Source organism: Paramisgurnus dabryanus, chromosome 17 (assembly GCF_030506205.2).
Source record: "Paramisgurnus dabryanus chromosome 17, PD_genome_1.1, whole genome shotgun sequence".
NCBI classification, from domain to species: Eukaryota; Metazoa; Chordata; class Actinopteri; order Cypriniformes; family Cobitidae; genus Paramisgurnus; species Paramisgurnus dabryanus.
Window position 1 is genome coordinate 1166738 of NC_133353.1, and position 27874 is coordinate 1194611.

The 27874-nt window shown below is 36.4% G+C and overlaps 1 protein-coding gene and 1 long non-coding RNA gene across 2 annotated transcripts; one reads left to right on the forward strand and one right to left on the reverse strand.

Annotated features, from left to right (window-relative positions):
- Window positions 1-939: 939 nt before the first annotated feature.
- Window positions 940-2694, reverse strand: LOC135730786 (uncharacterized). The gene is made up of 3 exons (XR_010526093.2): window positions 2664-2694; window positions 2061-2513; window positions 940-1933 (listed from the first exon to the last, which is right to left on the reverse strand). It is a non-coding gene; the product is annotated as an uncharacterized lncRNA (long non-coding RNA).
- A 17340-nt stretch (window positions 2695-20034) lies between these two features.
- Window positions 20035-27503, forward strand: galcb (galactosylceramidase b). The gene is made up of 17 exons (XM_065244858.2): window positions 20035-20230; window positions 20323-20391; window positions 20471-20534; window positions 20619-20732; window positions 20847-20986; window positions 21060-21098; window positions 22523-22653; window positions 22780-22935; window positions 23020-23144; window positions 23271-23398; window positions 23481-23570; window positions 23661-23750; window positions 26235-26379; window positions 26466-26649; window positions 26805-26968; window positions 27065-27141; window positions 27275-27503. The coding sequence occupies exons 1-17, from the start codon at window positions 20090-20092 to the stop codon at window positions 27416-27418; spliced, it is 2001 nt and encodes a 666-aa protein (XP_065100930.2). The 5' UTR covers window positions 20035-20089; the 3' UTR covers window positions 27419-27503.
- Window positions 27504-27874: the final 371 nt, after the last annotated feature.

The following is a 27874-nucleotide window of genomic DNA, read 5'->3' on the forward strand; positions in this document are numbered from 1 at the left end:
GCCACCATAGGACAAACATGTCGTCATTGGAGACAATAAAGTGACGAAACATGATACGTAGTGCAGGTGGTCAGTTTAGGGTTAATTCATAAACATGGTGGAGCAAAATGGAGACTTTAAAGGAAAACACCACCGTTTTTCAATATTGTTCTTATCTCAGCTTAGAAGAATTAATATATACCTATCTTTTTTCAAAGCATGCATTTTTCATCTTTGTAGAGTGCCTCGTGAATGTGTTAGCATTTAGCCTAGCCCCATTCATTCCTTAGTATCCAAACAGGGATGAATTTAGAAGCCACCAAACACTTCCATGTTTTCCCTATTTAAGACATGAGTAGTTACACGAGTAAGTACAGTGGCACAAAATAAAACTTTTGTTTGGAGCCATAGGAATTAATGGGGCTAGGCTAAATGCTAACACATTCAAGAAAAAAAAGTGCACGCATTGAAAAAAGATAGGTATGTATTAATTCATCTAAGTTGAAGTAAAAACATAGTAAAACATTGAAAATGGTGGTGTTTTCCTTTAAAGTCTCCATAAAACAGTATTATTGATTGCCTGAGGCCACATTTACACATAGCCGGGTATTTAGAGAAACAATATTTCCCCGCCTCTGTTTTTAATAATAACATTGTGCACACAACATTGTTTTCAAAAAACGTGTCATTTACATCAACACGCATAAATACGGCGTCGAGCGCCATAATAACTATGCCAAACCTATAGGCGGCAGTGTAGGGAGAGGAATAAAGCCATGCAAGCTAATCAAAATCCTCAGAATTGACACCAACGAATAACAAAAGCAACTTCCTGTTCCTTTCAAAACAGCCCTCACATGACGTTAAGCATTTTCTGTCACATAATGTGACGTTTCAGGACCTAAAACCCTGATTCTCCATGTTGACACGGCAACACATAACCCCAGATAGCAATTTTGTTCCGGCCCAGCTCCGGCCCACACAACCAGTTTTTCCTCGGCCCACATACAACGAAGAATGACGGCCCTACAGTGGCCCAGTTCTGAATTACGGACAAAGGCCACACATGGGCCACAACTGGCCCATGTCTCTGACAGAAAATAGCCCATAATTGGCCCAAACCTGGGCCAGAACAGGTTATAACATCGGTACCAGTTCTCAGCCATAGGTCAACCATATTAAAACCAGCATTTAACCAGAACTTCCAAAACTGAGCCATAACTCAGCCTAATCTTGCCCAAATTATATTAATAAATAAATCACACGAAAAATTACTTTCAAATTGTTTGCCTTTTTATTAATCAATAGCACACAAGTCAATAACACTACAACATTGTATGTGTTAAAACTCTTCTAGTATAAACTGCCAGCAATAAACAAAAATACTAGTTTGTTCAAATACATTATTGGCATGAATCTACCAACAACTTAAATTACAAAGCAATTTCATCCTTAGTAAACAAACAAAAGTTTAGAACAAACTGATAATAAAAAAAACCTTTGTGACAGTTACATTTGTGTGTTAAACGTAGCTTGCCCAAATTGCCAGCTATACACAAATACAGAAGTTCATTGAAATTAATATATAAGCATGAATAGAAATTTAAATGAATTACCATGGGTAAATACAAGTTTAAACCAAACTGAACTTAAAAGTTAGTTAATTAGAAACTTCATGTGTATGTGAAACCAACTCTACAGCCAGTCAGCCAGCAAAGATACAAGGTCCAGTTAAAGTATTAGCATGAATCTAACTTAGGTAATTTCAAATAAAACGAAAAATTAAAACAATACAATTCATAAAAATGAAACAAACAATCAAACACTAATAATAATCTATGTGTATGAGAAAGTGTTCCTATTCAGGATTGTCCTCAACAAGAAGTACTGCTTTCCAGTCTTTCTTTTCTTTCCCAGCTCCTCTTTCCATAGATGTAAACATTACAGCAGCCCACTGTTATATAAAAGAAAACAGATGCAAATCAATAATTGTTATGAAGCAAAAGCCATATAATAAAGTTATTAAAAGCATAGTGATATACTTTAAAACAAACAGTTACATAAACAATTAGAAGATGAACCTTTTAGGATGAACTGCTTCTGTTTTCTTCCTCAAGTTGCTTTGGATGAAAATGTCTGCGTTGAATGTCTAAATAAAATGAAACATAGCTTAGACCTTAAAGAGGTACTTTTCATTTAGATACAAAGCAAATGAGATATGTTCTAAGCATGTATTTAAAATATATTATATTAGGAATATCCCCATTATTAGTTAACAAGAAAATTTAGTCAAATCAATATAAATGAAAGAGAGAAGAACCATATACTGCACGTCTAAGGTCTTCACAATTGCTGTCATACTTTATCCACCTATGAGAAATTCAGCTTTGCAGATATAATTCTAAAGATTTGTCAAGTATTGATTTTGGAAGCAATTAAATTAACATTAAATTAAATGGTGGCCCTGATGTACTGTCACTAACCTGAATGTCACCTCCTCCTGTCCTGTCAGCATCCTTGTCCCACCTCTTTACCTGAAGCAAACACAGCAGATGATTAACAGAAAATAATTTCACAGTATTCCATATATTCAAAATATTTGTATTTTTACCATTTTCCTTTGTATTCAACAATGCAATTCGTGTAACTAAAGTAATGTTAGGCTATGGTCAGTTCTTACTCACCTAATGAATGAAACCACTGTCCAGCCCTCTGCATTTATCTGCTTTCACTGAAATCACAATGTGACGATTTAGCCATATAGAGCAATCTTTGGATAATAAACACAATGATGCAAACATGAGCCTCAATATTTAATTTACCTTAATGTGTCTATTGGAATATACACCCCATCATCCTTCTCTTGTCCCACTCCAGAGTCTTCATGTCTTGATGAACACAGACACACTTTCATCAAAAAAGGAAATTAAACGTTACAGAAATAAATTTTTAAATATGTTTTTTATATAAATGTTCTAACATCAGGAAGACCAGATAACCAAATTCGATTACTTCATTATAATATGATCACAGTTATTCTTAACCTGATAGAAAACAGCTAATTTAATATCAATATAACGTTAATTGTCACACATTACGTTACACATGAATCACGTAAACGTTTGCAATCCTTTATACGTTTGAAAGACATTTAAACAAAAACATTTTTATGATTGTAAAAGTTTAAATATTTAAGTTCAGGTACTTACTATCTTTCATCCTGCTGCCTTTGAAATCTGTGTGTCCGTTATGATTGATTGACGCGGTGTAACTGCTACTCCGACGGTAACCCCGCCTATTGGTTAATTTGATTGGCCGCCGCTCGGCTTCCGTTAACAGGAAAGCTCGTCTTCTGTTATGTGATTGGCCAGTGGCACTCGCCTTTTTTGATTTGATTGGCCATCTCAATCATTTTTGACAAGGTGTTCAACGTAATGCTGAGTTGTAGGAACTGGAGAAACGGATGACGTTAAAATACCGCGAGAGTGATTTGAAATCAGAATCCTGCCCATGATCTTTCGAGTCGCTCTCGCAGTACTTTGATGTCATCCGCGTGTAGGTTCTTGTTGCACTTCATAAATAAACTGCGCATCCTTAACGTAACGCGAAGGTTAACAATACATTTTGTTTATTTCTGCAGTAGCCTATCTAACATTTGATTGTACACAATGATAGTTTTACTTAGTCATTGAAGTCAGAAATCTTCAGCACAGTAACGTTTATTTCTGCAGTATCTAACATCTGATTGTACACAATGATAGTTTAGTCATTGAAGTCAGAAATCTTCAGCAGGAATAAACTCCTGCTACAATGAAAATCGCGCAAAAGCAAGTTTAAATAGAAACGATCCATGGTGCTTCTCAAAGCAACGTTATAGAAACTTTTAAATTCAGAAAGAAAAAACTTTTGGAAGTTCAGGGTCATTTGAACAAAATAATCTTGACCCATGATCTGAAGGCAAGTTTATGTGATTGAAATGTAGACAAACATTATTGTCCAAATATATTAGTTTCTTTTAATACAAAACTAACATTTTACTTAATAAAGGTTAAATTAACATTAAGATTAAGATAGCCTGAAAATCCTTCAATTCTTCTAATTATTTATTATAAATCAGTATTTTAAATGTGGCTTACAATCACTAGACTGATCTGGGCCAGAATCACTACACTGATCTGGGCCACATACCTCCCAATCACAACTGGCCCAAATTTTATCTGCCATCATGGATCCAGTGCCATCAGTGCCACACCTGGCCCATACTTGGCTGACATGTTGCATGCCGTTGCCGGCAGCACGCCAGCAGTGCCATCATGAGGCCACATTCGGGCCGAGTCCGTCTGCTATCTGGGACTGGGGTCATCAGAAATCTCCACTTTGGCCGGAGGTTTTAAAAATAATCATTTTCTATGATAACAACAGGGTTTTCGTGTAAATGAGAGGCCAAACCACAGGGAAATATCTGCGTCTTTCCTTCGTGTAAACGGGACATAATTGTCCTCGTGGTGACATATATCCGAGTGAAACCACCTTTTGAAATGAAAAAAGGCAGGGCTGGATTTGAAACGAGATCTGATTGAATCGTTTGAAGTTGGGTCATGTTGCTAATTGCTAATCGCAGGGATCTTCTCCCGGACCCCGCCCACCTGCTATACAATATGACCGGAAATAAAGAGAGATCGTTTCTAGGAGGGGAGGAGATTTGCGGTTTTAATAAAAGATTATGAGAGCAAATTATTATTTTTTAATAATTAAGCTCACATATTTGTAAAAAAAAATACCACAATATTACAACACAAATACAGACTTTAATGTAAGGGCACCCGTAGGGCACTGGTAGAATAAATTGTCAAAATATGTGCCCCAGTACCATTTATAAAGGTCCTAATATGTACCATTAGGTATACAGATATGTATACATTTGGTACCAATATGTACATTTGAGTCTTGTTTCCACTGTGCAGGCTGGTGGTGGTGGTGTAATGGTGTCGGGGATGTTTTCTTGGCACACTTTAGCCCCCTTAGTGCCAATTGGGCATTGTTTAAATGCCACGGCCTACCTGAGCATTGTTTCTGAACATGTCCATCCTTTTATGACCACCATGTACCCATCCTCTGATGGCTACTTCCAGCAGGATAATACACCATGTCACAAAGTCGAATAATTTCAAATTGGTTTCTTGAAAATGACAATGAGTTCACTGTACTCACAGTCCACAGATCTCAACCCAATAGAGCATCTTTGGGATGTGGTGGAACGTGAGCTTCATGCCCTGGATGTGACTTAAAATTAATCGACTTAAAATTCATATTGCAAACCATTACTATATGCACGTCTGCAAAATTTTGATAATTATATATCTTGCAGCCAGTTATTAGTTGCTCTACATTGCTGCATTTTCAGATGCATAACATCTGTAATTTGGTTTTACATGTTATAACAACAAAAACACTGAAAGAAACTATACAGAATAACAATTGCTTTCTATAGTTGGGAAAGAATTGATTTTTAAAGTTGCATCTTATTGCATGTGCTTGCACAAACTGAGAACATCCACACTTAAATCCCATGCTTGATCCTCAGTGGTGTGTTTTATTATTTGTTTTTGGTGTTTTCGATCATTGCGGTTGAATGATACGTCCGTGTAAACTGCCAATCACATGTCAGTTGCAATTGTCCCTGTCATAAACGCGGTTCAGCGATGTCAATCATATTCACCGTAACAAAAACGCGTGTGTATGACTGAGAGGTCGGACCCTCAACAGAGTCACCCAGTACAATAGAGAAACCACTCATAAGCCGTCCCTTTCAGCACCTGACAGAAAATATTTCATCATATATCTAGATATGGAGTGAAGCGAGACGTTATGTCCAGAGGCGTATTGTGTGTTTACACCCTGCGGGTTGAGGTTGAATAGTGTCTGCTCTGCTCAGCCACTGGCCATATGTACACTTTTAGACCGTGATGCCCCTGAGATGGCTGCTTTCTATCCTGAAGCACTTTGAAGGAAAAATAACTGAAAATCTGATGCCAGATTTGTGTTTTGCGTATCTCATGTGGAGCTCATCTCTTAACGCCTTGGCCTTCAAACTAGTCTAGTCAAGCGGCAATTGTACGAGTCCTGTGATGTAAAGGTCATGCAATGCCCAGCGAGCTTGTCAATGGACGGAAATGAGATTTCTGTTTATCAATGTTTATCAAAGACTTCAGAAGCTCAGAGTCAAACATCCCTGTGGAAAAGACCAGCCTAGACAAACATATTTAGTATATGCCAGATAAAGAAGCTGTTTAAAAATTTATCAAATAAATTGTGCTGCATTAATAAAAGCTAAACAAAAAATCTGATTAAAGTAACAAATAAAATGGTGTATGTTGGGATGTAAAATGTTAAGAGGATAGTAGGGGTGCACGGGGTAAAAACAAATGCGGGGTTAGTTGTAACAAGGAATGTTTACATTGTTGGACAAGGTTGAGCGTTTTGTGTTTCCGGTATTTTTTTCACGCTGCCAAAAGACGATCTCCCGCAAATTATTGCAAATGTATAATGTTTTTTTTTTCAGAGAGTTATGAATGAACGAGTGTTTTGGTGGCATGTAAGTAAATCTTTCATCATATGTTTTTTTTTTCTTTTTTGGTTTCTAAGTTGGGTGTGTAAGGTACCAAATAATTTTGAAATATGTCTGCAGCTCTTAGCAACTTTTTTTGGTGGGCTTGAAAATATTTTTGACCCAGCGGGGTTAATTGTAATGATGTGTTACAACTAACCCCTCAAGGCTTACGATATAAAAACCGCTAAAGTTAGCGTAATTCTTACCGTTGTTTTAAATAGGCTATACACAAATGACTGCTGGCTGCCAACAAAATAAATGTGCCTGTCTTATCAAAAACCGTGTGTCAAATGTATTTTTGTTTATATCTTTAATATTGATTGAATAAGGTCACGTCAAAGTTGAAATCATAATGAAATGATTGGCTAAATTTGATTATCTCATAATTTCATTATCTCAGAAACTGTAGTATGGTTTTTACAGGCTGGGTCACATATATAAAAAAATGTTTTGTCATAATTGTGCCGCTTTTTCTCACATTTTTAGACATTTGTATCCATTTATAACTGAATTAATGTTAGAAAAGGGCTGGATGAATGAATACAGTGTGAATACCTGTCTTTTATAGACAGATTAATAAACAATATCCACTTCAAGTATATAGACAAAATAGTATTGAAATATTTTCTTGCAAACTTAATTTTTAACAAGTGTTACAACTAACCCCCTGCCTGTTACAATTAACCCCACCTATGGGGTAAGTTGTAACATTTGCACTTCAGTCACATTTGGTGTAAATGTCCAAGAATGGTAAGTACTAGAAACAAACTTCAAGGGCCCTGTTTTAATGATCTGAAACCAAGTGCGAAGCGCAAAGCGCAAGTGAGTTTGTGGGCGGATCTTGGGCGCTGTTGCTATTTTCCCGGCGGGAGAAATAACTCTTGCGCCAGGCGCAAATTAATAAGGGGTTGGTCTGAAGTAGGTTCATTATTCATAGGTGTGGTTTGGGCGTAACGTCAAATAAACCAATCAGAACGCTATCCAACATTCCCTTTAAACGCAAGGGCGCAAGTTCCATGGCGGGTTGCTATTATTATGACGGATTTACCAGGCGCACGCCAGGAGCGGTTCCCAGCCGAGGAGACAGACGTTCTTGTAAGAGCAGTCAAAGACAGAGAAGTTGTTTTGTATGGGGATAGTAGAAACCCGCCCAAATCAGCATAGGTTAAACAGGCGTGAGAGGAAATAGCCACAGTTGTCTCATCAGCTGGCATCCCCATCGTTGCGCCAAGCGCTACAATGATGTCAGGAGACGGGGGAATCTCAAGCTTGCCAGCATAAATCGGGCACGCCGTGTAACGGGAGGTGGATCTGCCTCTACAAAGGACCTGACGCCAGCAGAGGACATCGCTGCGTCCACCCTCACCGCTGAAAGGGTTTGGGGGCTTTGAAATCGGACCCAAGAAACGCAAGCAAGGTCCAACCCCAAAGTACACTTAAAGTTCATATACATTAAGGTTTCTTATGAAAACATTTTAATTATTATTTACATAAAATAAACGTAATACAGCCACACAACAAACTTATGAAAATATTTTAATCGTTATTTGCATGAGAATTTTTTAACGCAGCCACACAATAAATAAAAACTATCACCACAATGCTCACCACAATGATTTCCCTTATCTCATGTGTTAATATTTTTTTATTGTAACAATTTATGATTTGCAAAAATAACTGTTGCATCTGTGAAGATTAGATAAGCAAAGTGTGTGCGCATTGTGTGCACGCTATACATTATGGTCAAGCATGCGCCCTTAAAATAGTATAATGAACCACGCGCAACGCGCCACTGACCTTAGACTGGTTTTTTTTTGGTCAGTGGCGCAATTGTTTTTTGAAACTGCAAAATAGCATCAGGGATGGTTTGCGCCGCAACACGCCTCCTTTTATGCGCTGAACCGCCCAGGGAACGCAAGTTCATTCCCTAGTTTGCCGACGTGCGTCTGTGGAGGAAAAAACCCGCTGTGTGCCGGTGAAAAATACGAATGATACATGCGTCACTGACAAAGTCAATTGCGCTGGGTGCAAGATAGGGCCACAAATGTTCATTTGTAGCAGAGATGTGTGTGTTGCTTGTGTAAAAATATAATTAATCAAACTAAAATATTTTTTTATGATTAAGCCAAAACAAAAAAGCTCTCCCCTACTAAAGTTGTTACAAACCTGTATAAATTTCTACAGATATTTTAAGGAATGTTTGTAACCGAACAGATCAGAGGCCCCATTTAGTCCAATAGTATTCTTTTATCCTACTATGGAAGCCAGTGGGGCGAAGCAAACATTCCTCATAATATCTTCCTTCGTGTTCATCAGAACAAAGGTTTGTAAAAACATGAGATTTTCTCAATGCAGTCCATTTGGTGCGCACCCGTGTCCGATTAAGGTCAGAGTTCGGTTTGTTTGGATAATGTGAACACTGTTTTCCTCAAGTGTACACCCACAAACCGCAGCCAAGTCTGCCCAAGTGGGTGGTCTGGGGTACGGTTAGTTTTGGACTGTGGAACAATTCGCTGCTAATAACATAATCAAACTAAATTGCGGAAGTGAACTGCTATTAATGACACGCACAGGCGTATTTGTGCTTATTTATATTGATGACAAGCGCTTGCAAATCCACCCCAGAGGTGCGGGGAGTGATGCGCTGTAAACATAATTTCTGTTCATTTTCTGCTTGCCTCCACAAACGTTGGTGGACAGCCCGCTTTCTTGTGTGCAATTTAAGTACTTTTGCAGTAGACAGATGCAAGTGGTTTCCTGTATTTATTATTTGATAACAAAACCAACAGTTCAAATAACAAACCAAGAGGATGTGAACAATTCTGTCCATTTTGGCACTTTCTCGTTCATAGCCGCTGCCTAGCAACATCGATACACTGCTGCAGCTTAATGATGCAAGTGCACCGTGGTTCAGAAACAAATACTATGATGTGAACAGAGACCAGTGGTGAAAGGAAAGGGGGTGCAATCACTTTTGCTTTTTTGCAACAACTTTGTATGATCATTTATAATACTTTTACATATTTTGCCCTTACATTACACATTTTATGCAAAGTAATTGCAATGCATTCAGTCCAGAGTATATATTTTAGCAGTATGTTTGTTTTCTAGGAATCACTGCTAATAGCAACTGAGCTACAGGACCACTAGAACAGTTAAAGAGTTCAGATGCAAAACCCTCTAAGTGCGATATGTGATAAATCCTAATATATTAAAGGGACACTCCACTTATTTAAAAATATACTGATTTTCCAGCTCCCCTAGAATTAAACATTTGATTTTTACAGTTTTGGAATCTATTCAGCCGATCTTTGGGTCTGGCAGCTGCCACTTTTAGCATAGCTTAGCATAATTCCTTGAATCTGATTAGACCATTTAGCATCTCTGTCAAACATAACCAAAGAGATTTGATATTTTGCCTATTTAAAACTTGACTCTTCTGTAGTGACATGGTGTACTCAGACTGACAGAAAATTAAAAGTTGCGATTTTCTAGGCAGGAATAAGTCCGAAATAGTCCCAAGCTATTGAAAGTTACTAAGGGGACTATTTTCGGCTGCTGCGTAATATCATTGCGCCTCCTGCAGCCGTCTTACAGCAGCGATTATTACGCAAGAATGAGAGTATAGTTCCTAGCCGTGTCTGCCTAGATAATCGCAACTTTTATTTTTTTCTGTCGGTCTTAGTATACGATGTAACTACAGAAGAGTCAAGTTTTAAATAGGAAAAATATCCAAACTCTTTGGATATTTTTGAGCACGATGCTAATGGTCTAATCAGATTCAATGGATTGTGCTAAGCTATGCTAAAAGTGGTACAGCCAGAACCGGAGATCAGCTGAATTGATTCCAAAATAGTAAAAATCAAATATTTAACTCTATGGGAGCTGGAAAATGAGAATATTTTTTTAAAAAGTGGAGTGTCCCTTTAATATATTAGGATTTATCGCATTTTTGAGTCTTTAATCCTAATTTAGAAAGGCGTTAAAAGAGATTTTTGCATGTACTTACAGTACTTTGCTGTAAAAAATATCCCAACATTTTGTATAATACCTGCTGTTTAATACTTGCCGTATTATACATGCCGAAAGCATTCAGTAAACATAAATTCTCTTACTTTTGAGGAAGGTGGCAGCTTTTGCATCTTAGCTTGCACAAACTTAACAAAACATAGACAAGAGTGCATTTCCATATAAAGTATTTGGATAAGGGTTTACTGTATATACAGCATAAGGCAAGAGTTATTTTTATATTATTTCTCTATTCTTAGTAAAAAAAACATTCGTCGTATATTTTTTTAAATACAAAATCATCTTAACTGTGTATTACGGTTGATTTAGGCTGTCTAGAGACAGAAAGAGGATTTAAAGCCTGTTTTCCTCATTAGTGAAGAAGTCAATACACATCCTTTAGATTCACATCATGTTTAGGTCATAGGGGAACACAGATATGCATATAGATTATTGTTAAATAGAAAATGCCAATACAAGGCCATGACAATCCATGCTGCTTTCTTTTAATGCCACTCTCACAAATCCTAAAGCACTGATAACTAACTGCTGATGGGTGGTTAATCCTGTCTATAGTAAATTCAACTGCACGACTCCAACCCACATCTCTCTTTATCCAGGTATCATAATTTATTGATAGAAAAACTTGCATCGCTTCTCCATAAGCCATCTGTAAATTGAAAGTCGGCTTCTCTTGAACTGATCTGTTGATATATTTATTGCATTCGGGGCCACGCATTTAACCGTAACATAAGGGAGTTTTACTCCCTAAACTAAATCCAAAACACTGATTTAGTGATTACTGTTTATACGGCATGAATTCCTTATAGTACAAAAAACTCAAGTCAAAAAGTTGTTGGTTAAAAGCAGAATAAGGCTGGTATCTAGGGTTATATAATTGCATATTTTTCTTCCAAAGTACTTATTGATTTACAACATTCCCTAGTTTCTTTCTTACTTTTTTACTAAATACGCACATATTCATGACATTTATATAGTGTTAGGTAACACAACTGCAGATTAACCTGATCTTGATCAATGAAGGATATTCTGATGAAAGGTTGTGGTATAACTTTAAGCAATTTTCAGAGGCAAATCATCCATTATTGCTTAGGTCTTTGGGGACGCAAACCTAGGCAATGTTATTAAACAGCCTGCGAGAGAAATAGGAAATCAATTGTTTTGCAAATATCTGCTTGTGGCTGAATAGGGTGCTTCAAGTGCGGATTATATCAAACAGATCACACTATGTTTTATATGTAAATGGATTTAGTTTTACACATAAACACAAACAGATTTACAATTCTGCATTCAAAGTTGTAACCGTATAATTATGTGCCTAGCGGCAAGGCTACCGTAAACTACATTTATACTGCATGCATCTGACGGATGGTTTTATCCAAATCGACTTACAGTGCATTCCGGCCATACATTTATCAGTAAGTGTGTTATTTGGATTAAGCCCGTGACCTTTTGCTCTAACTGAGCTACAGGAACAAAACTAATCGCTGTTTGACTGCAATAGCAGGACAATTATGATCACACTTCATGCGCTGCCTAAAAGCAACCCAACATGACATGAACAAAACAAAAGTGGCTGATGAAAATCCTGGATAGGAATCGAAAATCAATTCCAATTCTGGAATCGGAACCTTACTATGAAATTAAAATTGAATTCTTCTTATTAATTTCTGCATGCACATTTTAAGATAGCCATGGTTTTATTTGTCATCTGTGAAGACCTGACCTGCGACAGTTTAATCAAACATCTTTGCATACACAGTTATTTATTTCAGGTTAGATTAAGTAAATGAGTCTATGTATGACCTAACTATATTATTTGTAAAAAAAAGGTTGTCACTGGGCCGAGACCTTCTAAAAACGTCCTAATGTACCTTTGAGGTACCACTATATGTACCTCTAATGGTGCGCTCACACCAGCCGCGATAGAGGCGGCAAAAATTCACTATTCGCGCGTAGTTGGACGCTTGAACATTTTGAGTTTACTCGCTTCATTCGTGTGTGGAAGCCATGTGTGAAATTCTAGTAATTCGAGACATTCACATGGTAATTTGCGTCATGGGAGGTGCTTCTGCGACTTTGCTGAGACTCCGCTCGCATCCTGTAATTATGTCACTACTACAGCAAAGTCCTGATTGATTAACGCGGCGCGAAAATCCGCCAAAGTTCAGGTTTTCCAACTTGCGCGTTTCCCGCGACAAAGCTCAATTCGCGCGGAACACGGCATCCGCGCTGCAGGATACCTATTCGCGTCTTTGCATTGACTTAACATGTAAATCACTCGCGCTTGCCGCCTCTACGGCGTCTGGTGTGAATGCCCAGTAAGGCTTAGTTGAAACTGCAGGTTTGGATTTTTTGCAGAAATCTTTTTTTTTGCGCTGTCGTTCACATTATCATTTAAATGCGACTGCCATCAGTCTCACGTATGAACCGTATATAGGGCCTGAAGTGACTCACATGTGCTGAAGACGATGTGATGTCAGACGCAGTGCACTGTGTTTGCGGAAATACAGTATATGTGGATGCTGCTCGTAAAGTTGGATGAAATGCGACATGGCCATTCAGACTGAAGTCGCAATGCATTGCAATTGCATTGCATCCAATTGAGGACCACGTATGAAAGTGGGTCTGATTTGAAAAATTGGATTTGTGCTCTTGTGCAGATTGTCATAAGAAAATCAGATATGGGTCACATTTAGGCAAAAAAGTCTGATTTGGGCCACTTTCACCTGTAGTGTGAATGTAGCCTAATACCAATATGCATCTTTTGGGTACAAAAATGTAGTTTATGCAAAGGTACCGTCCCAGTGACAACTTTTGTATCTGCTTGTAAAAAAAATTTCAGAAAGTGTATAAAACCAAAGGAATCGCAAATTTAGAATTGTCTCAGTATATAACTCTAAAAAATGGGTATTTTCAGCCCAGCATTGGGTAAAAAAGGCACGAGCCCAGCCAAATTCGCTGGGTTGTTTCAACCCAAATTACTGGTTGTTTTCACTTATTGTTGGGTCAAATATAAAAAAAATGGGTTAATTTCATAGACTGCAAAAAAAGATAGACGTAGTGTCCGTGACGTCACCCATAGGTTTCTGAAGATTGTTTTTAAAGGGACACTTCACCCATTTGCATTAAGCTTTGTATAGTTAGAACCCCAGTCATGTTTTTGAATGGTCGTGCATCATTTCCTCAGTTGTCGCTGAGACAGGAGAAATACAGATTTCAGTGTTGCACTTCCTTCGTTCAATGATGTAAAAATCATCATTTTGCATCATTGAAAGAAGGAAGTCCAATATCTTTGTTGAGGGGGTGAGACTACAAACACCCCTTTTCTCTGTCAAATAGGCACCAAATTTGAAATGTATGTTAAATTTCAGCTACAAATATGACACACTTTCAATAAAGATTAATGTTTCTACGGGTGAAATGCTCCTTTAAGCTTAAAGTAGGCAGTGCGTGCCTTCACCATCTTGGCCGCGCATCACCGCGCATCACTCGCATATATCCGAAAATGGCTGAAAAGGCGGAACGTGGGTGAAGCTGAGGTGACTGGTTGCTGAAACCATGCCCACCTAGCTCGACTCTAGTGACGGCAGTAGCTGTTCAACCGTCACTCAAGTGTCCACACCCTTATGCAGAACTTTAAGACTTAATATCATTTAAACGGATGAGTTACAAAAAAATTCACCCCCTCACAGTTGTCATGAAGGACAAACATAGCTTTATAGAACAAAAACACTTTTTGTACCAGGCTGTAAACATATTATTTTCTACTGTAAAGTTTGCCATTATAACATGGGGGTCTATGGGAATTGACTCCCTTTTTGGAGCCAACCTCTAGCGGCCAGAGGCGGACACTACTTAAGTATTTTTACTTTCTACATAAATGTACATTTTCAAGTATTTGTATTTTATCAGTGTTTTTCTTTGGAAAACATACATTCCAAAGCATATTATCATCATTTTTACTCCACTACATTTCATAATTTGAAGTTTTTGGTTTATATTTAATATTTAAAGGAGTAGTCCACTCTATAGATGGGGCCCATTGACTTACCATAGTATTTTTTCCTACTATAAAAAGTCAATGGACCCCATCTTTAACTCTTTCCTCGCCATTGACGAGATATCTCGTCAATTAAGAGAAAACGCTTCCCCGCCAATGACGAGATTTTCCGTCTTTCAGCAATACCGCTGTTATCCACCACGTGGCCCCCCCTGCGCAACTTTTTAAACCCGGAAGTATTGCCCTATGGCAAGCGGCTGCATGTCCGTGTCTGTTTTAAAGATCGCTCTGAATGGGATCTCTATGAAAAGTCCGTCACAAAAATGGAATTATCTCTCCTTTTTGCTCAAAATGTGGTGTTTTTGCAGAAACCTACCCATATTCAAAAGCTGATTGCAAAATAACCGCTGAAGGTAGGATGAAATGGTTTTTTTTTTTTTTTTGAAAGCAGAGGGTCTGTTCTTTTATTTGGTATATTGTATGTTTATATATTTAAAGAAGAACATTTTCTGGAAGGCATTAAACTTTGGTGAAAATCATGAAAAACACTGGCGCTGGCTGGCAACTTTTTTTAAAAAACGCTGACGGTGAAAGAGTTAAAGTGAACTACTCCTTTAAGTACATTAAACATCTAGTATTTTTTTTTTTCACTTTTACTTAAATAAAAAGTTATTTCATACTTTTACTCAAGAACAGTAAAAGTAAAAGTACACAATGTTTATGTAATTAGGTATTAAATCAATTTTAATATGCAATATAAAAGGAATACACAGTATGATTCTATGCTTTAAAATGTAGTGAAATTTTTTTAGTAAAGTAAAGTAAATTTTTTCCAATACAAACACTCTGATAAAGCAAAAATGTTACTAAAATGCTCAAGTAGTGTCCACCTCTGCTAGCGGCCAGTCAATGAATTGCAGTTTAAATCACTTCCGTATCGGCTTCATCAGAGAGATCGGAAGGTTGCCCCTTGGTTAATTTCAACCCAGCAGCTGGGTTCATACCGTTTTGACCCAACGTTGAAAAAAAAGAACCCAGCATTTTTTAGAGTGTACTAATCATAAAACAGACATAATAACAACATAATAACAGTCAGCAATACGTAGGCTGAGCAAAGAACAATAACTACATTGCAATTGAAACTGGGAATAAAAAAGAATCGGAATCAATAAGCAGAACTGGAATCGTAATCAGAATGGATTAATTTCAAACGCTATTCTTGTATGGTGTTTTAAGACAGTCATAAAACCCAACGTCTCCTAAATTTAATTATATAAGATCTGTGAAAACAAACTTGATATTAGTTACAGAGACAGCTTAATAAAAAGTGAGTGAATAGCAGGAGCAGCGTTTGTGGTTTGTTAATAGTCCGTCCATAGCCATAAACACTCAAGGTTGTCAATCTTACAGAGATGAATGCAGTCTGATCCACTTCACTAATGGAAAAAAGTCCTATATTCTTGAATGAAATATACTGTTCACTCACACACACACACAAACAGCCGCACATATGTGTACACAAAAAACTCACATAAACACTAGAAGCTATCAAATTAATTTCTGAAGCAGAGCAGTTTAAATCTGAATCCTTTCTGCAGCCCTGACCTGGTGCCAATGTATATTTAATCAAGATGAATGACCTTTTTTGCAGTCTTTGTATTTTCTGCGGTCCGACCAATGAAATACATGGCCTTCACTTTAAGTGATTGCTTCTGGAAGGGGGCGAGTGGATTCATTCCTTTCAGGACATTGAAATGTTTTCACAAACATGTGGTAAAGATTGTGGCGGTTACTATTGAAAACGGTAATGCAAACGAAGAGGTTTGAGATTTTTAGCTATTAGTTTACCCAGTATGTCTGTGCTATGCATGCTTTAATAATAGTTTGAGATGTTATAGACCATAGAGCGCTTTCAATAGTGTGTAGGCAGCAATGCAGCTGCTTCTGAAACAGAGCTTATATTTACACAATTATATGTTATCAACAATACATTCACAGCACATTTGAACACTGCTTTTACAGAAGTCTCTATGTGTCTCTCCCATCACTTTAAAGATATTCCAGTCACATGATCATCCTACATTCATTAGGCTAAACAAATCTGTGTAACAGAACTCATATGCTCTGTAATCTCCCAATAATCATAATAAAAAGCTGAAAGTATTTGTATACTATCACTACATAACCATTCTACGCTACTGTCCACATTCAGTTGAACTACGAAAAGATAAGTGTTGGCCTTGTTTACAGAAAGCTGTGTTTACAGAAAAGGTGACAACCCAAAGGAAAAGAATGTCTCGGTGATACATAACCACAGCAAAAAATAAAAATAATGGGAACAAATGGGTGGCAATGCGAGTATAGGACAGATGCCGGGTTGACTTAAAAACATTTATTCATATTTCAAATGAAAACAGCCTCTCTCGCTCCACCTTACTTGCATACAGGGTCAGCCAATAAATTGTTGACCAACTGTATAATGCATCAATGTCTGACTTGAAATGGTCAAAGAGATCAACTCGGCTCTCTCCGGAATAAAGAATAACCTGCTTTCTGGTGCAACCGTGTTGCTATTAACATTTGAAAAGGGCACACAGAAAGAATGAAACACCAAAAAAGGAGGCGAAGTACGAATCCAACCGAGGTCACAGCGGTGATTTAAGAGCCGCATGCACCTTTCATGCAGCTAAAATTACATGGCACCGTGATGTCAAAGAGACGAGACAGAATTAGACATCCTACCGAACACTCTTCACCTTACTAAGGCGGTATGCTAATGTAATGCATCGATTTACACCAAGCAACTTGATGAGGAATTGAGAATATGGAAATAAACATGCCGGCACATACCGTATGGTGGGTGAACACCCCCTTCCCACACAATCAAGTTATATTTTCCTTTTCGACTTCAATAAGAACAAAATTTGATATTAAAAATTCATTTTAAGGTGAAGGAAAAGGTTACTGGCCTCCTTCTTCTTGTCAGATCTTCCCAACAGGATAATATTGTCTGTGTAATTAAAGGAATAGCTAATATAATGTGGGGTCTTAATGCCAATCTTTCATCATAGCAATGAAGATGCAAGTTGGAGAAGGGCAAGGGCACTGTCTGTGTAATCTTGGTTACATGCAATTGCTTGCAAATGTCCTACTTAAAAAGGAGAAAAGGAGAAGCTTCAATTGTGAGTCATTACTGCCCCCCTGTGGTCACATAGAAAACGATGTATTTGAAATATACTGATAAATGATTTACTGCCAAATTATATCATAACTGTGAAAACAAGAAACTAAATACACCCTAAAGATTATCAATTTTTTTTATATTAAAAAACATCAACAAAAAAAAACTAAGAGATTTATTTGCAGTACTGTATTTAGCCATATTTAATGATGTTTATTAATTACATGTAATAAACTGCACTAAAAGTGAAGTCAATATATAAGAAATCAAATTTGTCATATTCAATAAATTCTAAATAAATAATGCAAACCAAATGTTTTAACTATGTTTTCATTTTGCAATCCAATAAAACCTCAGACACTATGTGGTCAGTTTTTTTCCTGCTAAAAATGTGGAATATAATATTTCTGAGATATCAACCATCAATAAACCAAAGACTTTATGGTGACCTTGCTATTCCTTCCTGCAAAGCAAACTGATAAATACAGTACCGACTGTAGTAGTTTAAATAAAATATAAGTAATCAATATGTCCATCCAGTTGTATTATAAGCCTCTACGTGAGAAGACTGTAAACAAAGTAGACCATAAAGCTTATTTGACAGCTTGACAAATCTGAGAAAATTCATACCATCTATGAGAAATCCCTGCACATCTGACTTGCAATGAAAATTTAGACTGAAAAATGAAATGGTTTATGAAAGATGACATGTTCTGTGTGGATACTATCAAAGTAAGAACTGAATTTTAAAATTATCCAATGCTTTTTTCCCCTCTGAAATGGTTTCCACAAAATTGAGGAGAAACCACATGGCTCCATCACAATGCCAGTCATACTGTAATGATGCTTTTTTCCAAAGGTCCACAGTAATGCAGAAAAAAGCATATTACAACAGATGCCCCGTACGTCCCAAGAAGGTCGTTGATCAGATGGGCTGGGTGAACCTTGAAACCACTATTAGATTGAAAAAAATGTGTGTATTTTTCATCAAATCTCCCTACAGTGTAATAGAAGTCTAATATTCAGCTGCAAAGTGTCATCTGATATCACGAATTCTTGTGTATAAATGTTTTGCTCATATGCTGATAGAGATTTGATGAAAAAGTATGAGCTTTCAATATAACAGCTTGATTTTTTCTCTCCTGCAAATCTAATGCAATATTGAGTTAAAGTCCCGACCTGAAGTTTTTTCTCTTTTATTTTTGTTTTGTTTGTTAAAATGGCAAAAACATAAAAAACTTTTGACGCATGCATTGTCTTTGGGTCATGATATTTCCCAGGACCAATTTCTGTCATTTATTTTTGGCACATTTTTAAATAATTAAAATTATAATTATAATAATAAAATAGGCATATTAACATTACTGTAACCATACATAATCTCAAAATCATTCCCTTCAAAACTGAGGTTACTTTTTCTGAAGTATGATGCCATAAAATATTGTTAATTCTGTTATAAAAATATGCCTTTTAATGTTTAAATTTTTTTTTTATATATATTAGGGCTGTCAAAAGATTAATCGTGATTAATCACATCTAAAATAAAAGTTTGTGTTTACATAACATATGTGTGTGTAATGTGTATAATTATTATGTATATATAAATACACACACATTCATGTGTATATTTAAGAAATATTTGCATTTATATACTGTATAAACATTTATATAATTTATATTATATAGAAATATAAATATTTTATATATAAATATAACCAATTTTTCTTAAATATATACATGACTGTGTGTGTTTTTATATATAAATATTAATTATACACACTACACACACATATGTTATGTAAACACAAACTTTTATTTTAGATGTGATTGATCACGATTAATCTTTTGACAGCCCTAATATATATATAATGTTTTATTTTAAATTGCTTAAAAAAACAATTGTATTTAATCTATAATAATTCACCCTATGCTTATTAACATGATACACCCCTGTAATTATTATTATTATTATTATTGTCATCATTATTATTATTATTATTACTTTAACATTAGGGGAATTTACAGTACAATTGAATATGAAGAGTAAAATCAAGTTTTCCATTTAATTCAAAATAAAAGTAAATGTATAATTATTATTAGATAAGTAAAAATACGTAAAATTATTATTATTTGACTTTTCAGACAACCGAGTTAAATTTTTTATCCATTAATAATGAAAACATGTCAACACTAGAGAGGGCGTGGCTCTATCCATGATACCGCTAAGCCCCGCCCATCACGGAAGTGAAAGTCAGCTGATAATGTTGCAGAAGCGCGTGAGTTTAGGATGAACACAGGAATTAAGTGCTTTATGTTTTTATGTATTTTTCTTTGTATGCGTGTTTGTTTATGCGATGATTACGTGTTGGATGATAGAGGTGGATTAGGAGAATCTTTTGACGGCATTGGTGGTTTAAGTGGCGGTGGGGTGAGTGTTTACCGATAGTTAAGTGCTTACATGCAGATATGTAAATGCTAACGTGTGCACAAAACATCGCTAACCTGTATGGGATTTTACAGGCGACATCTCGCTTACTAGTCAATTATGATGAACCGTTTCGCAGCCAGATCTTGGATTACCTATTCAAGGTAAGACTTTGATTTTATGACAGTGTTCATTTGTATTTACATTATAGATTCATTCTGCGCCACTGTGTATTTATTTCAGCCTAAATTTGGAGCCTCGTTGCAAATACTAAAGGTTGAAATTGGAGGCGATGCTCAGACCACAGGTAAAGACAAAAGTTTCATTTTTAAAACCTTAAGCGTGTTAACAATACCAGTGTGGGCTTATTAATGACTGTAATGATTGACAGATGGAACTGAGCCCTCCCATATGCACTATGAAGATGATGAGAATTACTTTCGAGGTTATGAATGGTGGCTAATGAGGGAAGCCAAAAAGAGAAACCCTAACATCACCCTTATAGGTAAAAAGAATGTGAATCAAACAAATATATTTCAGATAAATAGATCATGTACCAGCATGTGCACTGACAAATACTGTTTAAGTTCCACATTCCTTATTTCACCTCCAATTCCAGGTTTGCCCTGGGCCTTTCCCGGATGGGTAGGAAATGGTGAAAGCTGGCCTTATAGTTTCCCTGATATCACTGCCTCATATGTGGTGTCATGGATTATTGGGGCCAAGGAGTACCACGATTTGGATATTGATTATGTTGGGGTGAGTGTATTTCATCAGGATTTTAGTTACTCTTTAAATGTATTCTGAAGTCTAAGCATTTTCTTTTGTTCAGATATGGAATGAAAGGAACTTTGACACCAAGTACATAAAGGTAAGGTACTGTTTAAGCTGACACACACAAAATACACAGCGGGCACACTGGCGCAAAGCGAGATCTTCAGCATACAGTATGTGCCTGTGCTCAGCCTCTGCCCAATTTAAACCTTGAGTATCATTAATTTACCTGAACAGGCTTATTATTATTTTCTTTTTACTCCGTAACGGTTATTAATTAGTTGTAGCGAAGTACAATACTTTAAACAAAATATACCTAAATAAAATAAAGTACACAAAGAAGTACTCAATAACAGTAACGCGAGTAAATGTAATTTGTTACTTTCTTACTGTTTACACGCTCACACTGATAGTCATACAATTGCTCTTGACCAAACAAAATTGTATTAAATGACTTCAAACTGAACTGTAGGGAAAGAGTCGCAACCTGTGTCAGTAATGTCTAAACAAAAGGCTTCACAGAGAGTGGGCAATTCGGCAAATAGAAAGTAAACTGTTTTAAACAACTCTGGTGAAGAGGCCAATTTATCACTTACGTGTGTTCGACTTCAAGCAGCGGGTGGAGAGAAACTTAAGGAGGTAAACGTGTCATCTGAAACACATAATGGAGTTTAATGTATTATTAAGGCATTCCTCAACTGGAATGGATTTCCAACGGCGCTCTGACAAGTGCACATATTTGCCAAACTAGAGAAAAAGTGAGTGGGTCGAATATCATTGGTCTTAAAAAGTGTGGGGCTTTAAAATAACATAAAACATATGTTTATATACATTCCAATCACATATTATTTTATAGTGTATGCAGATTATTTTACATTTGATTACTTAATTTAATTTCTGCACTTTAAACCAGTGGTTCTCAAACTGGGATCTGGGGCCCCCAGGGGGGCCGCGAGATGGTGCCAAGGGGGCCCCAGTTTTATATTTTATAAAAAACATTAATTTATCATGAATTCTGTGTAATTAAACCTTAAAAAATAAGGCTACTAACCAACAGCACTACTTTGTATAATTTAATATGTTTTGTTTAATTAAAATGTAAAATTTTAGAACAAATTTGTTGTACATTTTCTTTGTGGGGGCCGCGAAGGAATGCACCGTACACAAGGGGGGCCCGCACACTGAAAAACTTTGAGAACCACTGCTTTAAACCACAGACCAACCCGAAAAAAAAAACATAAACACTGTTTATTTTATTTCTTCATTTACATTTAAATATGTATATGCGATTAAATGTGATTGATTAGATTAATCAATCGATACATCATATAATATATTACATAAAAATATAAGTGCTTGACCGCCCTACTCATCAGTATTTTTAAAAAAAGGTCCTTATCTGATATTTGTTTTGCATAATGACCTAGCAACGAAAATTACATAATGTGCCTTTAAGGAGTAGTGAACTGTATTCAGAGGAGGTGTGTCTTTTTATCATCTTTTCCCTGCCTTGTTTGCTAGATTCTGAGAAATACACTGGATAAAAGTGGCCTGGAGAGAGTTAAAATAATTGCCAGTGATTTTCTCTGGGAGCCAATTACCTCTGCTGTTATTGCTGACAGGGAGCTCAGCGATGCTGTTGATGTCTTGGGGTATGATTCATTTCTACACAAATGACATTTAATTTTTATTATTTTTATTTTTAAGTAAATAAATAAATAACGGAAAAGAAATATACACAATATGAAAATGGATTGTTTGAATTGTTTGATTGACAGGGTTCATTACCCCGGTACCACCACTACGCCTAAGGCTTTTAAGACAGGAAAAAAATTGTGGTCCTCTGAAGACTACAGTACTTTTAATGATTATGTTGGCGGAGGCTGCTGGGCCCGAATTCTCAACCAGAATTACGTCAATGGCAAAATGACAGCGTATGATATGCTGATATACTTTGAAAGCATCTTTTCATATGGCATCTCTCTGTATACTAAAAAAGGTATGTTTTCACTTTTTAGGACTATATCCTGGAACCTTATTGCCAGTTATTATGATAACCTTCCTTTTGCAAGAGATGGATTAATGACTGCAAATGAACCATGGAGTGGGAATTATGTTGTCGAGTCGCCCATTTGGATAACGGGTAATGCATTTGTATGTTTACATTAATATTACGTGCATCACGTATGATGATGTGGATCACGTACAATGATGTTATTCATGTATGATACAAACTAATATATGTTTTTGGTCTATGAAATGCAATAAGCCCACACTACGCAGTTTACTGAGCCTGGGTGGAGGTACCTGCAGTCTGTGGGACACTTTACACATGGTGGGAGTTATGTTGCACTAACTGATGGGAATGGAAATCTAACCATAATTACTGAAACCATGGTTAGACACTTTAAATAGATATTATAAACAGTTTGCATACTGTATTTGCATATACTGTATATAACATTGTTTTTTTTTTCAGACTCATGATCACTCTAAATGTATAAGACCTCCGCTGCCTTTCTATAATGTCTGGGCACAGAACGTAACTTTTAATCTTAAAGGATCTTTTGTAAGTACTGCTTTTGGGGTTTGAAAAGATTTATAGCGGATACAGTAATACAATTGTTTATGGAACAATATGAAATATTTATTTTAACAGGCTGACATCAGTGAACTGCAGGTGTGGTATTCAAAGTTTGATTTCGTGACAAACAAGACACTCCTATTTAGAAATCTCAAGCCTATTAAGGTAAGTTTATACATAGAGGTCATTTTACCTCTTTTGTCTGTTTGGACTTCTGCAATGAAAGCTTTAGTGTTTTTTAAAGACATTAACTATGGTGACCATACGTGCCATTCTTCCCAGACGCATCACGTCCAGGATTTCGGTGCGTCTTCCGGAAGTCGTATTTGTTGACCGCATACGTCATTCAGTTAAAAACATAAGATATACAATCGTAGTTTCATTCTTACCTTAAAATGTAACGGTTGCTTTACTGTAATAATAATAATAATCCTCTATGAAGTATGCGGTCGACAAATACGACTTCCGGAATACGAACACAAAATCCTGGACGGGATGCGTCTCGGAAGAATGGCACGTATGGTCACCCTACATTAACGTGCACTCAAAGAAAGGATGTGTTACTTTTTACACAATGTTTTGTGTTATATTATTTTTGAATAACACGTTCCTCTGGCATTCCAAAAAAAACTGTTACATGTTAAAACAATCCTCTGCCTTGTATCACACGTCCTCTGATCTCTGTGATGCCTCTTTTTTTTAATTGCAGCCACTTCAAGTGCAAAGTAATTTAAGACATATACGTTATAAGATATTTACTGTAGAAAATGTATAAAACATCATCATGGAATTTTTTTATGTTGTGTAAGTTACTCAGAAAAATGAATTACTAGTTACTAATTACATCTTTAATCATGTAAATAGATTACTGTATTTTCCGTACTATAAGTCGCTACGGAGTATAAGTCGCATCAGTCAAAAATGCGTTCTAAAGAGGAAAAACATATATAAGTCGCACTGGATGTCGCGTTTATTTAGTAAATGATTTCACTAAATCCAAGCCGAAGAACAGACCTTTAATCTGGAAAGGCAAGTTATTCAACTAAACAATAGCAGACAGAACAGCAGGCTGAATAGGTGTCCGTTATTTACACGATACACAATAGCATACAGAACATATCTGGGAGGCTGAATAGGCTAAACTAACACGACAAGCCAAAGTTCAAAAGGTCCCGATGTCATTCCGCATCACTGAATCCATTGAATTACATAAATACAGGAGCAGCACAGAGCGGACTCCCACAGCTGTAGACAGTAATGGTTTCTCTTGGATCATATGAAATAATTTTGACGTATAAGTCGCACCTGACTAGAAGTTCCTGGACCTGCCACACTACTATACAAATTACTATCTCCAAAAAGTATTTAATTACTTATTATTAATTACTTTCTAAATCCTATTTAGTAAATGACATAAAAATAGGCTTGAAACAGCTTGAATAAATCATATAAAAGTACATAAATTATTCTGGTCACACTTTTTAAGGTATATATATTTCCTTCTAATTCCTACTGTCAAAAAAATTGTCAAAATATGTTGTCACTGGGGCTGTACCCTTTAAAAGAATTCCAGCTTTACACCTAAAAAGTTCATATTAGTATCTCAAAAGTCAGTAGCGCCTCACTGCAGAACACAACATCCAGGGGGCGGGGTTGGATTTAGATCCAGGGGCGGAGCTGGATCCCGATCCAGAGATCCCATTGGTCGGCAGTTTTACCACAAGACACGTCATACACGCGTTGCTGCGTTACCATTTCCGTATTAAGTCGTAACTAAATTAAGTTATTATTTTGACATAAAAAATAACTTTACTTATGACTAGAATAAAAGTAGTGCCTTTAGGGTGAAATGTAAGTTTTTTGCTATAATGTTTTGGAGTAAAACATTTCGGGTAAGCCTACTACGAGTAATCTTACCACATGCATTTTAAGACCTATTAATGGATACAGTATAAATATGCATAATTATTAAAATATATAGGCTATGGCATGTTATTTAGAAATTAATAAATTGAATGTTTATCTTGTATGGATTTTGAACTTGTTTTAACGCGTCTTTGCTTACAGCCATTAGGAAACCGTTTTCCCTCGTAGATGGTTTACTTTTTTAAAATTTGCTAATAAAAGATATCAAATAAATTTGTTTTTATATTTACTCATATAGGAATAGCTGTGTAATAAGTGGGATAATGTACAAATAAATCCCTTCAGTGATATCACACTGTCGGGAACGTGTCCTTACCTCCCCTTAGACCTAACTGTGATACTTTCAAAATTATGAATCTTTCTCAACTATATTATTAATCAAACGTACACTTAAATTGATAAGAGCAAACGTTGGCGACCACAGGTTGCAACTAATTGCGGGCTGAAACAACGCAAATATACTGGTTCATTTGGCAGAACATAGTATATAAACTGGGAGGAGTTGGATCTAGATCCAACCCCGCCCCCTGGATGTTGTGTTACGCAGTGAGGACCATCTCTCAAAAGTACATATTGGTACCCTTTTAAAGGGTACTGTACTACTGCCTGAGTGACTGTAGGATTAATATTTTGACAATTTTTTCTAACAGCGTATTTACTTGTGTTACACCAAATGATATTTGACATCTAATGTAGTGTATCTGTGAATTGTGAATGCTGTAGGTAAATGAGGGGTCTTTCAGCATAGAGTTTGATGTTGATGAGGTCTATACTTTTACTACTTTAAGAAATGGTCAGAAAGGGAGTTACCCAGATCCTCCACCCTCTGCTTCCTTTCCTAAAAACTACAAAGATAATTTTGATGTCTGTAAGTAGCTTTAGCCTCCTCTGTTTTCATACCTACTTGTCATCTTTAAATACTGACAATAATCAATTCTAACAACTTCTCCGCAGTAGAACATCCACATTTCTCTGAAGCTCCAAACTTTGCAGATCAGACGGGTGTTTTTGAGTACTTCACTAACCTGACGGACCCTGGCCCTCATGTTTTCACACTGCGACAGGTGGTCACTCAGCGCCCTGTGACCTGGGTGGCAGATGCCGATCAGACGATTAGTGTTATTGGGGATTATAAATGGTGCGTACACTAATTTCCCAAATGGTTATATCAATAAATCGTAATATTAGTGCACCTTTTTGGTGCATAAAAATCACAGAGCTGTATGAGTATAAAACCTAAACATTTAAACTATTAAATTGTTAATTAATTAATAATTATGATCACAATTTCAGGCAAGACTTGACGGTGTCATGTGATGTGTACATGGAGAATGGGTACAATGATGGGGTCTTCATTGCTGTCAGAGTGGGTAAAGGTGGTGGGGTGGTCCGTGCTACAAAGGGAATCTTTTTCTGGGTGTACTCGTATGGCACCTACAAAGTCACCAATGACCTCAGTGAGTATCTAAATAACCTAAGTGTTCCATTCACTCTACCTCTGTAAACTTTATTTTGACTTTGCCAGGTCATTACCAGTGTGTTTGATCCTACAGGTGGAACAACAGTTCTTGCTGAAGGATTTTCTGGAACTAGAGCAAATGTGTGGTACACATTGACCCTCACAGTCAATGTATGTAAAGTTACATATATACATGAAACAAAAAAATATTGATTGCTGCAGCCCCCCCCCCTTTTTGTTTCTATCAAATTCACTGTTTTCAGGAATATGCAGACCTGATCTGTCATTTATTATCTGTTTTCAGGGAACCCATGGATCCGCAGAAGTCAATGGGTATCCCTTTTGGAAGAATGAAGCTCTATGGATGCAAGAAAATGGATGGGCAGCCATAGGCACAAGTTCTTTTCAACCAGCACAGTTTGATAATTTCGCTATAGAGGCAGTATAACCCCTCAGTCTGGTCTTTATTGTGTTGCCGTCATTGTGATAACTGTAACATCATTTATTGATTTGCATTAAAATGGTTTTTAAGATTTGGTACAAGATATTTAAACATTTCAGTTATGTAGCTCTGTGCAATGTGACTAAATAGAAAGTAATAATTACAACCATATGTTTGACATTTTTAATTCAAATGTTTTGTTTATATAAACACATGGCTGTTTAAAGTCTAAACGTAGTGCCTTGAAATGTGTGCAAAATTGTTTAAAGCCTTAAAGGTATAGTTCACCCCAAAATGAAAATTGTGTCATCATTTACTCACCAGCATGTTGTTAAAAACCTGTATAAATTTCTTTGTTCTGATGAACACAAAGGAAGATATTCTGAGAAATGTTTGTAACCAAATCATCTGTGGACCCCTATTCACTTCTATAGTAGGAAAAAAGAATACTATGGAAGTAAA